This window comes from Odocoileus virginianus, chromosome 16 (assembly GCF_023699985.2).
Source record: "Odocoileus virginianus isolate 20LAN1187 ecotype Illinois chromosome 16, Ovbor_1.2, whole genome shotgun sequence".
In the NCBI taxonomy this organism is placed as follows: Eukaryota; Metazoa; Chordata; class Mammalia; order Artiodactyla; family Cervidae; genus Odocoileus; species Odocoileus virginianus.
This window is the reverse complement of record NC_069689.1, coordinates 60345326-60360372: the sequence shown is the minus strand read 5'-3', so window position 1 is coordinate 60360372 and position 15047 is coordinate 60345326. Positions and strand designations below refer to the sequence as shown.

At 50.8% G+C, this 15047-nt stretch overlaps 1 protein-coding gene across 1 annotated transcript in view; it reads left to right on the top strand.

Moving 5' to 3' along the window:
• SEMA4B (semaphorin 4B) overlaps positions 1-15047 on the top strand; it is a 41452-nt gene that overhangs the window by 2672 nt on the left and 23733 nt on the right. The window contains exon 2 of the mRNA XM_020909337.2: positions 11986-12251. Coding sequence (XP_020764996.2) covers positions 12131-12251 — 121 coding nt within the window. The 5' untranslated portion in view covers positions 11986-12130. The remainder of the gene's footprint in view (positions 1-11985; positions 12252-15047) is intronic.

Here is a 15047-nt window from a genome sequence, read left to right as displayed (position 1 = left end):
ATAAAGTGGGAATATCATAATTCCTGTTTCACCTTGTTGTGAGATGTAAGTAAATGATTGGATGTAAAAAAGCTCAGCTCAGTGGCTTGCTTATAGAAAGTACTCAATAAGTGTTAGCCTTATAAATGTCAGCTTTGCTTTAGGTGGGAGTGCATGCTTAGTCAAATCCAACTCTTTGTGACCCCATGGATTATAGCCCACCAGGCTCCTCTGTTCATGGGATTTTTCAGGCAAGAATACAGGAGTGAGTTGCCATTTCCTCCTCCAGGGGATCTTCTCAACCCATGGATCGAATCCAAGTTTCCTGTGTCTCCTGCATTAAAGGCAGATTCTTTACTGGCTGAGCCATTGAGGAGGCCCTTAGGTGGGCATAATTTGCCTGATAATTCATGTCAAGGTATATAATAACTCTATAAAGACTAATTCTGAAAGTTCCTGTGTCTTCAGACAAAAACACCCCAAAGAAATTATCTTCACTTTTTTTGGGTTGGGGAGGGGAGGAGGGCAACAGTCTCTTTGAAATCAAATAAAAGCTCTGATTGCTGTCATCATTCTTGGGGTTCACAGCTCACTGAAGCCAACTCTGTTGGTTAAGGGACTCCTTGCTCTGCTCCACTGCTCACAGGCTATAAGGAAAGACTGAAGGCAGTGTTCATAGAGGAAGAGCCTGAGAGGAGCAAGGTGGGTCTGCTCCCTCAAAGAGAGGACTGGGTGGATCAGGCCCTGGGTCCAGGCCCCTTAGAGCCCCTCCTTATTTTTTTTTTTTTTAATATTTTTGTTTATTTATTTGGCTGTGGCGGGTCCTACTTGCGACATGTGGGATCTTCGATCTTAGTGTTGGCATATGTAATCTTTAGTTGTGGCATGTGGGATCTAGTTCCCTGACCTGGGATTGAACCTGGTCCCCCTGCATTGGGAGATCAGTAACCACTGAACCACCAGGCAAGTCCTCCTTCCCCAGCTCCTTTGCTGGAACTGAGCTGCGCCCACTCAGAGCTTTATGGTGTCCTGCCGCCTGGTGCTCAGCACTGGGGTGCTGCCAGGCATCCCAGGAGTCTCGAGCCTGGGTAGCTGCTGTGTTAGGTCCCTGTCTGAGCATGGATCTGGGGTGCTACCTGCACACCGGCTTTTTGTGAGCATTTTGTCCTGGTGCCATGGTCTACGCCGGCAGGTGGGCACACCACGGCAGTAACACATTCCTCCTTCCATTCTGTCAGAGCAGTCTTTGGAGCCACAGGAAATCAATGGAACCCACCCATCCATCCCCCCTTTGATGGGCTCACCTGTCTAGGCCCACTCTCCGAAGGCAGTGCTGGAACCAACAGCAAGGCTCTCTTGGAGTAAGAGCCGGAGCCACCAGGTGCCCTAAGGTGACGGAACCACGGGGGTCGGAGGGCCCCACCTCTTTGGGACGAGAGAGCCTTGGTTCCCTGGATAGGAAAGTTCCTTCCCGGGAGTGATGAAAGGCCTTGGCTAGATCTTCTCTCCCTCCACGTAGCAATGGTCAGGGGTCTAGGGCTCAGAGTGGGACTTAAAGAGGAAGAACTGGGGGACAAATGGAGAGGTAGATTCCTGGTTTCTCAAGATCTTGGGACTGGAAGGGTCTCATAAGCCAGACTTGAAACCAGACTGTCCTAGAGGCTTATGCTCCTTGCTTCCCATCCTTTCCCGGCCTAGGATATCTGCCTCATACCTCTGAGTGGCTGCAGCGGTTTCAGGGGAAAGAGAGTCACTGGACAGTAATTGTGCCCCTTCGGGGTGACAGGTGCCACCCATCAGCCAGGTCAATCAGCCAGGCTCTCCAGGCCCCCTGCAGGACAGGCCTGGGGGCCCATGCAGACAGCCCCTCTGGAACTTCCATCGGGAGCACGGGCATGATGGTGGCAACCTACCATGTTCTACCGTGTCTAGCCAGGGACAAGCTGAGCCTGGCTGGTTGCACCACAGCCCTGTGGGGCAGGGGGTCCCCTCCCAGGGAGCGGCCAGCTCAGGCCCCAACAGGCCCCAGTGGGGGTGGCGCTCGGGCGCAGCAGGCGCACCCAGGGCCTGGGCTGGGCGAGCCGGTTCCTTCTCCCCGTGAGACTTGCAGCCTCAGCACTGGGTTGGTAGGAGGTGGCCGAACCTGAGCAGAGAGCCCAGAAAAGGGTCCTCTAGCTTGGACATCGTAGGATGGTTGTGGCCTCGTTTAGGTAAATGAGGCAAACCTGTAATATAACGCGTGTGGCTTTGTTCGCTGGGCTTTCACCACGTGCGGCGCTGCCTGTTGCCTCGTGTGCCCTGTCTCCTCAGCTCTCCTGACAGCCCAGGCAGTACTGTTAGCATTCCCATCTCACAGATGGGGAAGCTGAGGTTCTGAGAGATCCCGTGGCTTGCTACAGTTCCCCAAATAACAGGTGGTGCTGAAATTCTACTTCTTATGGAAGAACTGGTGTGCTTCATCCCTGGATTCAAACCAGTTCGCACATCAAGAAACATAATGGACGGGAGCTTCCCTGGTGGTTCAGTGGCTAAGACTCCGTGCTCCCAATGCAGGCAGCCTGGGTTCAATCCCTGGTCAAGGAACTAGATCCCACATGCTGCCACTAAGACCTGGGACAGCCAAATAAGTAAATAAACATTTCTGAAAAAGAGACATAAGGGATCAGTGGAGAGGAGCACAGTTTGCAGAACAGAGATGAGGCTGTTTACATTCATTGCTAGACCCTTGTTAAAGTTGCTGGTGAGACTCGAAGGCAGTGTCCGTGCTGGCCCCGTGAGTGCCCTCCGCTGCAGAGGGTACTGCCCCAGGGACACTCCCAACCCCCGAGATCTGGAAGTCATTGGCCGATTTAAAAGCACACGCAGGGTGTGCCAGCTGGTGTCGCTTTCTCATCAAAATGTATTGATGCTGCAGCCCAACCCCTAGGGAGGAGACAGCAGCATTGTGCCCAGCTGGGCAGGGAGGGGAGCTGCAGCTGCAAGTTGGCATGAGAGGAGGGCTCATGCCCTCCTCTCGAGGGGATGGTGGCAGGGGGCCAAGGCCCGGGGAGCTGGGCTACCGCCAGTGCGTGTCTTCGAGGCCTTGCTGGGCAGCCTGCCAGCCAGAACCCAGAGATGGGAGGAGCTTGAGTGCTACTCCAGGACGGGGCGGGGGAGACCTTGGGTTCAAGCTCCACTGGGCTTGGCAAGAGGCCCCTCCTCCACGGCCGGGAAACAAAGCAAAGCCATGACTCCCAGAGCAGGACTGTGTGAGAGCCAGGATCCCCTGGGTGGAAATGAGAGCCAGCAGGCCTGGCTGGGGGCAGGCTGGCAGGAGCCATCCGTGCCCCAGGTCAGGGCTGGCCTATGCCTGGGCGGAGGCTGTACCTATAGATGATTAATGAGTACTGACGGCTCAAGAGGCGGACTGTGGTCTGGATGGACCATTGCACGGCCAGCACTTGCCCTGAGCCCACACTGCCTTATTCCTTTGTAACCGAGCAGGTTACAGAGGCCTTATATTTTTAGCCACACTTTGCTGTATTTTCTCTTGTGTGTGTGCATGCTAGGTCGCTTCAGTTGTGTCCAACTTTTTGCAGCTCCATGGCCTGCCAGGTTCCTCTGTCCATGGGATTCTCCAGGCAAGAACACTGGAGTGGGTTGCCATGCCCTCCTCCAGGGGATCTTTCTGACCCAGGAATCAAATCCATGTCTCTTGTGTCTCCTGCATTGGCAGGTGGGTTCTTACCACTAGCACCACCTAGAAAGCCTCATTTTCTTTTGTAGCCTTTCTTATTTTTCTTCACCTTCTCCCCCTGATATGTGCATGCTAAGTCGCTTCAGTCTTGTTCAACTCTTTGAGACCCCACGGACTGTAGCCTGCTAAGCTCCTCTGTCCCTGGGATTCTCCAGGCAAGAATACTGGAGTGGGTTGCCATTTCATATTCCAGGGATTTTCCCAACACAGGGATATAACCTGCACCTCTTATGTTTCCTGCTTTGGCAGGTGGGTTCTTTACCACCTAGAAAACCTGGAAAAGCTCCCCTCCCATCCCCACCCCCAACTCTGGCCCATAGCTAGTCTCATTTTCTTCTTTCACCTGATCCTACAGATGAGGTGTTTTATTATTATTTTTATTATATTTTTACCTTTTGGTCTCCTTGCTTACCCCCACCCCCACCTCACGATAATAGGTATAAGGTAGAAATTTACATATAGGAAAATGCATAGATCTTCAGTGTACAGCTCAAAAAATTTTAATCTGTTTACACTTGGGAAACCAACATCCTAATTAAGATACAAAATACTCTTGTCATCCCTAAAGTTTCCTTGGCTGCCTATGAGACATGTGGCCCCATTTTGTCTGGCCTCTTTGCATGTATTCCTGTGCATATTTTGGGCTTTCCCGGTGGCTTAGCTGGAAAAGAATCTGCCTGCAATGCGGGAGACCTGGGTTTGATCCCTGTGCACATTTTACCTCTCCTTCTTGCTTTTTATTGTTCTGATGTGTGTGCTCGTGTGTACAGGAGAGAGAACTTCAGAGAGAGAGAGAGAGAAGGAAGGAGAGAGAGGATGGATGGGGAATGACTGTGTGAATGTGGATAGAGAAAGGAAGCCAGACTTGACTGCATCTTGCTGGCCGGGGGCACAGAGGAAGCGTTGGTTTTTGCTTTGTCTCTTTCTATACTCTTTCCAAGTGGCCCCCCTGAGCTCTTTATAAACACCGGCGTTCTGGCTGAGAAAGACTTGCCTACATCCAAGGGTGGCAAAGGGGAACAGGAGACACAGTGTTGGCCTGGGAACCGCTCTTCAGCCCACAGGAAGTAAGCTCAAATGAGGTTTTTCTCTGTCAGTCATCCTCCTGTTTTTTTTTTTTGTTTTTTTTTTTCACCCTGGGGAGAACAAATTAGCATGCCAGCGGAAGACAGGGGAGCCCACAACGTCCAAGGCCGCCGTGCTGGGACATGAGTTAGAGGGCTTGTCTCCAGGCCAACAGGTGGGGCCCTCATTTTGTCCGCCCTGTGGAGGTCCTACTGGAATGCCATGTGAGGCAGTGGGGTTTCAGGGGCAAGACCCGTCACTGTCTTCAAGGGGCTTGCACTGCGTTGGCAGAAGACACACTTGAAGTGTTTGAGTAGGATATAATTAACTGCCAAGTGAGACTACATCAGTCCCTGCCTCCTCTCAGAGATGAGCACTGAAGTTAAGACAACCCACGTGTTGCCAAGACACTCGGGCAAACCAGCCTGGTTGCTGCTTGAGGGGAGACCTGACGTGGAGATTCAGGCACTCATCAAATTCTAATCAAACCCTGTTCTAGGTAATAGCAGTAAGCAGAAGATAAAAGGAAACACTATAGTTAATTGTCATCATTCAGTAGCTAAGTGGTGTCAGACTTTGACCCCATGGACTGCAGCATACCGGGCTTCTCTGTCCTCCACTATCTCCCAGAGTTTGCTCAAATTCATGTCCATTAAGTCAGTGATGCCATGTAACCATCTCATCCTCTGCCACCCACTTCTTTTGCCTTCAATCTTTGCCAGTATCAGGGTCTTTTCCAATGAGTCAGTGCTATAGCTATAGCTAGGACCTTGGTTTCAGCAAGATTTCTTATAATTTTTTCATATTATTATTATTGTTGTTATTATTATTTTTTTTGGCCATGCTATGTGGCTTGTTGGGTTTTAGTTTCCTGACCAGGAATTGAACCCAGCAAGACTGCAGAGTCCTAACGACTGGACTGCCAGGGAAGGCCCTCATATTATTCTTATGGATAATATGAAGAAATGTGGGCTGCATGGTGCAGTAAGGAAGACACCATAGCTAACATATGATTCAGCCTACAAAGGATGTTGATCAGTTTCAACTTGGATGGAGGTCTCCAGTAGGCTCTGTTTTTGGAAGTGTCTCCCTCAATTTTCCCCTGCAAATTTATAAAACACTGATATAAAAACAGCCATAACTTTCTATATTAACCAGTTGTTAAAACTCTGCCACAGTAGCACTCACACTCTTTCTAATACACAAATGCACACTCACAACCCACTTGTTTTGGCCTAATCATATGAAAGTAAGTTGTAGACATCATGATAGTTCATGTCGACAAACCTCAGCAGGCGTCTCCAAAGAACAATGACATTCTCCTAAGAACACAGTACCATTATTGTACCTAAGAAAATGAACAATAATGCCATAATATTATCTAATACACAGTGCATGTTAAATTTTCTCAATTGCTCTGTGGCTTTCTTTTTCTTCCCTTCAGGATTTCAACCAAGGTTTACATATTGCATTTGATTATCACGTCTTTTTCATTTTCTATCCTAAAACAGTTCTCTTGTCCTTTTTGTCTTTTCATCAATTTGACCTTTTTGAAGAATCCAAGCTATTTGTCTTGTACAAGCTGAATGTTTCCTATTGTGTCCTCATTATTAGATCTGGGTTACATGCTTTTGATACAATTGTTGATGAGTTGTGTATTTTTTATTGAATCATATCAGGAGGTGAATGATATCAGGTAGTCCCACTACCAATGATGTTACTTTTGGCCACTTGATTAATATGGTGGCCACTGGGGGAAAAAAAGATAGTGGCCACCAGCATGCTCCCTGAGAGAAACATTTTCCCACTGGTCATTAGTAAGTCATCTGTGGGTCAGACTTTGAGACTTTGTTTTCTTTTTGGTTTTTTATTTTTTGGCTGTACCATGCAGCATGTAGGATTTTAGTTCCCCAACCAAGGATCAAACCCACTCTTCCTACAGTGAAAGCTTTAAATCTCAGCCACTGGACAACCAGGGAAATCTGAGATCTTGTTAATGTAGTTTCCTAACAATCTTCCACCCAAAGGTTTAGCATCCATTAGTCACCCTTGCTTGAATTTAGATTTTCTAAGTCCATCATTTCCTCTACGTCTATCAGGCAGCACTTTTCTATAGAGAAAAATCATCCTTTCTAGCCGTTTTCTTTTTTCTCTCTGCTTTGCTGAGTTTTACTGTAGACTAATGGATTGTTTTATTTTTATGCATTAGAATCTATTACTTCATTATGCTTTCTGATGCTCAAATTGTCCTAAGTTTGGTCATCAAGCTGGCCCTATATCCTTTTGACATGACCCCATTAGTCTTTAGTCACTTCCTTGTTTTCCGGCCCAATGCAACGTCCCAGGTTCACCTTTTACTTTCCCTTTCATTTCTCCAAGGAGTTTTGTCGCCTTTTATTAAAGAGTGATATTTAGAAACCAAGAAGTGGGTGCTAGGTCTGCTCATCTCATATTTTTATCAGTGACTTGAATAATGGTCAAGAATGCTCATCAGATTTATAGATGACTCAGAACTGGGAGGGGAAGCCAATTGCATGATAGAATCAATATTCACAATGACCTCAATAGGATGAGATCTGGACCAGAACCAAAAGATTTAAAGGAGATCAATACAAAGTCTTGTGCATAGGTTAAAAAAGTTAATTGCATCATTTCTGGTTTCAGGGAATTCCAAACCAAAGTTGAGTATCAAAAAGGAGCTCTAGTTGTTAGTAGACATGGGACAGCAGTATTCCGTGACTCTGAGGCTGCGTTCATTTATTCATTCACTCAGCCAGTACTGACTGAGGGTTAACCATATGCCAGGCACTGTTCTAGAGGCTATGGATAGCTTATTTACCAAGCCAAAGGAGCAAAAATACTTGCCTTCCTCAGTCAACATTTCTTGAGGGTGAGAAGGCAGGTGAGAGGTTCAGACAATAAAGAAAAACCACAACAAATAAGCAAATCATATAGTGTATTAGAAGATGATGAGCACTTTGAAAAAACATCTCAGGGAAAGGGGAATATTGGGGGAACTTCGGATTCTTCAAGAAGGTGATCTTTTTTCTTTTTTTTAATTGGAGTATAATTGATTTACAATGTTGTTTTAGTTTCAAGAGCACAGAAAAGTGAATCTTTTATACAAAATCATGCATCCACTCTTTTTTAGATTTTTTTTCCCATATAGGTCATTACAGAGTATTGGGTAGAATTTCCTGTGCTATACAGTAACTCCTTATGTTTTGTACATAGTGGTGTGTATGTGTCAGCCCCAATCTTCCAGTTTATCCCTCCCTCCCCTCTACCCTGCGACCATAAGTTTATTTTCTATATCTGTAACTCTATTTCAGTTTTGTAGATAAGTTCATTTGTAGCCTTTTTATATTTATTTATAATTGGTGGATAATTGTATTGGTTTCTGCTGTACAACAAAGTGAATCAGCCTCAAGTATACATATAGCCCTTCCCTCTGGAACCTCCCATCTCACCCCCCATCTCACCCTCTAAGTTGTCACAGAGCACTGGGCTGAGTTCCCACTGTTACACAGCAGCTTCCTATTAGCTATCTGTTTACATATGGTGATGTATAGGTTTCAGTTCATTCCACCCTCTCCTTCCCAGCTGTGTCCACAAGTCTGTTGCAGCCTTTTTTTAGATTCCACATATAAACAGTATCATGTGATATTTGTCTTTCTGACTTAACTTCACTCAGTATGATAATCTCAAGGTGCATCCATGTTGCTGCAAATGGCATTATTTTGTTCTTTTTTTATGACTAAGAAGGTGATCTTTGAGAAAGATTTGCAGGAAACGAGGAACTCAATCACTTTCTGGGTAGAGAACTCCAGGCAGAGGGAGGAGCCAGGGCAAAGGTCTTAAGAGTGTTCGTCCACACGAGTGCCTGTGGTAGAGTGAGTGAGGAGTGGGGAGAGCAGTGGATGATGCAGTGGGTGTGGGGCTGAGGTAAGCTGGAGCCTTGCCCACCACTCTAAGGAACCCCTGGAGGGTTCTGAGCACAGGAGTGCCATGACCTGACTTTGGTTTTGAAAAACTCACTCTGGCTGCTGAGTTGAGAAGAGATTGAGAACTGCTCAAGGGTCGTCAAAGTGAAAGTCACTCAGTCGTGTCTGACTGTTTGTGACCACATAGGCTACAGTCCATGGGATTCTCCAGGCCGGAATATTGGAGTGGGTAGCCGTTCCCTTCTCCAGGGGATCTTCCCAACCCAGGGATCGAACCCAGGTCTCCCGGATTGCCGGCGGATTCTTTCCCAGCTGAGGCACCAGGAAAGCCCAAGGGTAGTCAAAGCTATGGTTTGGAATCCAGTAGCCATGCATGGATGTGAGAGCTGGACAATAAAAAAGGCTGAGCACTGAAGATTCAATGCTTTCGAATTGTGGTGCTGGAAAAGACTCTTGAGAGTCCCTTGGACAGCAAGGAGATCAAACAAGTCAATCCTAAAGGAAATCAACCCTGAATATTCATCGGAAGGACTGATGCTGAAATTAAAGCTCCAATACTTGTGCCACCTGATTCGAAGAGCTGACTCATTGGAAAAGACCCTGATGCTGGGAAAGATTGAAAGCAGGAGGAGAAGGGGACGACAGAGGAGGAGATGGTTGGCTGGTGTCACCGACTCGATGGACTTGAGTTTGAGCAAACTCAGGAAGTTGGTGATGACAGAGAAGCCTGGCTTGCTGCACTCCATGGGGTTGCAAAGAGTCAGACACGACTGAGCGACTGAACTATAACAAGGGTAGAAACTTCCCAGGTGGTGCTAGCGGTAAAGAACCTGCCTGAACACAGGGGATGCCAGAGATGTGGGTTCGATCCCTGGGTTGGGAAGATCCCTGGAGTAAGAAATGGCAACACACTCCTTTTCTTGCCTGGAAAACTCAGGGACAAAGAAGCCTGGTGGGCTACAGTCAATGGGGTCACAAAGAGTCGGACACGAGGAGCGGGCAGTAACTGGGACCCCAGGAGGTGATAAGTGGTCAGATTATAGCTTTGCTAGTGGATTGAGTATGAGGAGCAAGAGACGAGAAATGAATTAAGGTTTTTAACCTGAGCAATTCAAAGACAGACTTGCTATTAAATGGGATGGAGGAGGCTCACATTAATGGAGCATTTGGAACCACACTGAATTTTAGATACCTATCAGATAAGACAGCCTTGTAGAAATGTCAAGGCCATTTGGAATTTAGGACAAAGGTCCTAGTTACAAGGCTTCTCGGGTGGCATAGTGGTAAAGCGTTCACCTGCCAATGCAGGAGGCTCAGGTTCGATCCCTGGGTTGAGAAGATCCTCTGGAGGAGGAAATGGCAACCCACTCTAGTATTCTTGCCGGGGAAGATCCCATGGACAGAGGAGCCTGGTGGGCTACAGTTTATGGGGTCACAAAGAGTCCAACATGACTGAGTGAGCACACACCTAGCTACAGATAGAATGGATGTCACTGACTAGAGATGTTTCGACACCATTGATATGGCAAATTGTCCCAGGCCTGGGTAATGCGAGAACTACGGGTAGTTGGTGCTGCCCACGAGCCAGGCGGAATTCTGTGTCCAGTGCTGGACGACCCTTTAAAAAGGGTGCCACCAGTCTAGAAGGTGCAGACACAGAGATCATGGAAGCTTGAGTGTTCATGAGGAGACCTGGGACCATGTGAGCACTGAGTCCACCCCTTGTCAGTCACCCTGTGGGAGGCCCTGGGAATAGGGTGAGAGCCAATGATGCTGGCTCTGAGAAAGCTCATTGTGGGCTGGGGATGAAGAGGAACTTTCCAGTCATTGCAGCTAATTCCTGGAGAAACTGTCCCTACTGCCATGGAAATGACTGGCAGAGGTTTTCCAAATCCTTTTGACTTGGACTACAGGAAGAATTACATTTTACTGTGACCCTGTGCAAGGGCTTCCCCGGGTGGCGCTATTAGTCAAGAACCCTCCTGCCAATACAGGAGACATAAGAGACACTGGTTTGATCCCTGAGTTGGGAAGATGCCCTGGAGGAGGGCATGGCAGCTCACTCCAGTATTCTTGCCTGGAGAATCCCATGGACAGAGAGGCCTGGAGGGTTACAGTCCACGGGGCCGCAAAGAGTCAGAAGCGAGGCAAGCAACAGCACCACAGGATGCATGCACGTGATCCTGTGCTCAGTTGAGAAAAGCTGAACCAGGCTTCCTAAATTTTCCTTATCCTTTCTACGATCATTGCACTTTGGTATCTTCCATTCAGTTTCTTTGTTTTTAATGTTGATAGGGATTCACTAACTTGATTTCAGGATCCACTAAGGGATCCTGTGCGCAGTTTGAAACCCCCGGTCTCAGCACTACTGAACTCCACCCCTGGGTACTCAGACCACAGGAGGACCGGGGGTGGGTGCCTCTGGGATTCCAGCCTTAGGGAGTACTATCCGCTGCCAGGCCACGTGCAGTTGTGGAGAAAGTCTCACGTCCTTGGCAGTACATTAAATCCTATTATCCCACTTAAGCTAATTTTGCCCGGATTCCCCCCATCCGAGGTCTGGCTTCGTGTGGACAGAATTCCAAGCGTGGATGACCACGCGGGCATCTAGATTAAGTGTCAAGCTTGGAGTGAACCCTCAGCCAAGACCTAAAGTGGACTGACCCATGCAAAAATTAGGTGCAGAAGCAGCTAGCCCGGAGTCCGCAGCAGCTCGGCGGAGTTCATTTGGTTACCGACATGCGGGTGCCAGGAGCGCTGGGGGCGTGAGGGGGCGGGGGCCGGCAGGGATAAAGGGAGAAGACACGCACTCCCAGTGCAGAGACCCACACGTTTTCCCAAACAAACGCGCAGAGGGTCCCCGAGGAGCCGGAAGGGGCCAGGGCGGCGGTGGGAGGGTCTGAGAGGTAGGGGCGGGGAACCAGGGGTCTGCTTTCTTCCGCGCCCCCGCGGCCTCTGCTGCTGCTAATAGCCCGGCTCGGCTCCTGCCTGGCGCACACCGAGGTAGGTGCACCCCCGCTGGCGCCCCTGGAGCCTCCAGCGCCCAGGAAGGAGGAAGGGGAAAGGGGCGGGTCGGGCCGGGAGCTGAGCCGCGAGGGGTTGGACCAACCGCCCAACTTCCTCCTTCGGCCCCTCCCAGCCGCGCTCGCGGGCGAGCTTCGATCGAGCGGGCCCGGCGGAGGACCGCGGTGCCGGGGAGGGGGCGGGCGGAGGGGCGAGCGTGCGCGCAGCCACGTGACCCCACTTCCCACCCCGCTCCAGCCCCCTAGGTCCGGAGGCGGGGGCGGCCGGCCCACTCCGGGGCCGGACTTCGGGGCGGGCTTGCCGCCCGCGAGTCCCGGAGAGCCACCTGAGCCGAGCCCGGAGGACGCCGTCGCTCCCCGCGGTCCGAGTCCGGCGCGCCGCGATGGGCCGGGGGAGCCGAGCGGCCGCCCCGCTGGGCGCGCTGCCGCTGCTGCTGCTGCTGCTGCCGCTGCTACCGCCGTCTCCCTCTCGGGCGCTCACCCCTCGGATCAGCCTGCCTCTCGGTGAGTGCTGGGCGACCCCGCGGAGGACGCGGGCCGGGGTCTGGGGGAGGGGAGGGGGCCGGAGAGGTGGTTCTGGCGGAGGTGGTGGTGACAAAGGAGAGGGGAAGGGAGGGGGTCTGTCGGAGGCTTGGGGTCCATGAGGAGCCCTCCTCCTTCCAGCACGCTGCTGGGAGGGAGGGAGGAGAGGAGAGGGGAGCTGTGGAGCCGCAGGTCTCTTTCTTCCATTCTTTTAATGGGCAGGGAGGGGGTCTTTGGGCCGCTCCGTCGCCCCCTGGTACGGCGCCCTTTCGGCGCTGACGCTGCCCCCATGCCCCCCACCCCCGGTGCTGGCTGCCCGCTGGTCCGCCTGTACATCTGCTTGTCTTTGATGCTGACCAGAGCCAGCCGCGGTGCCGCCCCCCGAGGGCAGCGCGGGGTGGAGGGGCCCTTGATGCCGTCCAGTAAACACTGGGGTTCTGGTGTTACAGCAAGTCGGAGCAGGACTCGGGAACCGCGGCGGGTGCCCCATTCTCCCTCCGCCTTTTCACTCTAGCGAGACGGCGCAGCCTGCGCCCCCTGCCCAGGCGTGGTGGGATACCCCCAGGGCCTGGAAGCCACCGCAGGACCCCTCCCCGGAGTCACCGGGGGCACCATCCTCCTTGACCAGGTTCCCTGTCTGGTACTCACATCTGCTTCTCACATCTGGCTCCCTCCCTTCCAGCCCTCCACTCTTCCCGATCCTTACTTCCCCTTTCGTCTAGTTGCTGTTTTAACTCTTTGAAATCAGAGGCACCTGGATTCCAATTCCATTTCTGCCACTGAGCAAGTGAGTCCTTTTTCCCCGTGCCCCAGTTTGCTCATCCATAAAATGGGCACTGTCATAGGATTTTTTGCGAGGCTATCTTGGAGATTTCATGAGACTAGGCAACATATGTAGGTGCCCAACAGATGTTGTTTCTCCAAGCCCTTAAACTTGTTGGGTGTCATACTGAGTGAATTAGAATAAAGGATGTATAAAATAGAGTTTACAGATCAAAACTGTACCAGGCTTACTTGTTTTTACAGCATCTCCACTTCTAAAAGCATTTCATTTACTGGGACTTGCCTGGTTGTCCAGTGGGTAAGACTCAGAGTTTCCAATGCAGGGTGTGGGGTTCGATCCCTGGTAAGGGAAGTAAGATCCCACATACCTTTCAGTATGGCCAAAAATTTTTAAAAAGCATTCCATTTACAATAAGAAAGAGGAGCAGAATCGGTCCTTAAAGTAAGTCTGGGCCACTGGGGAAACCCTGTCTGAAACATTGCAGGATAGTACTGAGAAGATGCCCAGAGTTCAAATCCTTTCTCTGCCACTAGGTAATTGTGTGACCTTGAGCAAGCTGCTTAACCTCTTTGGGCCTTCATTTCCTCATCTGTAAAACAGGGATAATGATAACACCCACCTCCGAATTGAGAGGATTAAATCAGCTTCTGTTTGAAAAGTCCTTAGGACAGGGCTTGGTACATAAAAGCCGCTCCATAAGTGTTAGCTATCATTATTGCCACGTGTCAGCATGGGCTTCGACACATGCTGCCCAGAGCCGGGGTGATTCTGCCCCCAGGGTGGGGGAGGGCAGTGCTGGGGCGTTAGCTTGACCACAGCCCGATGAGCGCTCCAGCCGGGTGACTGAGGCTCACAGGTGTATCCGGACCCAGGCCTGCTGCCTGGCTGCCTCGATGCCCCTCCCTTTGCGCGATGGTGAGATGAGGAGGGAGGCAAAGGCTGTGATAGGCTACTTCCGGCCCCGGGAAAGCTGGGCCGGCTCACGGGGGTGTGTCAACTGTAGCAGGTATTGGGTCCACCTCTGAAGCTGGCCGGGTACCACTCATAGGATGATTAACGACAGAGAAGGGAAGGAAAAGTGGAGAGGGGAGCTGTGAGGAGGAACTGAGAGGGCCTGCTTCCTGAGAGCGGCTGGAACACTTGGCTGTTAACTGCCCACACCGAAGGCCTGGCCCACATCCACACATCCGGCCCTGTGGCCAGGCCGTGCACGCCAGCACCCCCTGCACAGGTCAGCTTGGTGCTGCAGTGTGGGTGTCTGTGTACTCCCACAATTCGTGTGGTAAAATCCTAACCCCCTAAAAGAAGACACTCAGGCTCACCTGTGAGGACTGTGCAGGTGCATGCATTTGGTTCATGGCACAGAGGCGACCAGCTGAGGGGTTGAGGGCCTGCAACGCAGTTCGTATACTCTGCTTTCCAAGCTGTGGAGCCTCATGAAAAAGATTTTCCACTGTGTGCCTGAAGCTGGGTCTATGCAGAAGGGTCCTCTTTTTCTTTTTTTCTTTTAATTAGTTTATTTACTAGGCTGCACCAGGTCTTAGTTGCAGTATTCAGGGCCTTCAGTCTTTATTGTGGCACACAGGGTCTTTAGTTGCGGCTTGTGGGATCTAGTTCCCTGATCAGGTAGCGATCCCAGACCCCCAGCGTTGGGAGCGTGCAGCCTTAGCCCCTGGGCCACCAGGGAAGTCCCACCAAAGCCCTGGCATCATTGAGTAGCACCTGAGCGCGTGAGTGTGAGTATCCACACTTTACTAAGCTGCATTACACCCAGAGTGTTCGCCTCCCTGACTTTGCTCCAGGTCGTGACGCCCTGCTGCCGTCTACATGCAGGTCCTCCCAGCTGCTGGTAGCCCCAGAGGGGAATGCCCTGGGGACTGAGCGGGCGCACCCTCAGAGCGTGGCCTGACGCGGTTTCCTGTCTCATCCCTGGGGGCTCGTTAGATATTCCTGGCAGTGAGCCCATGCTGGCCAGGCCTGTGGTGACCATGGGA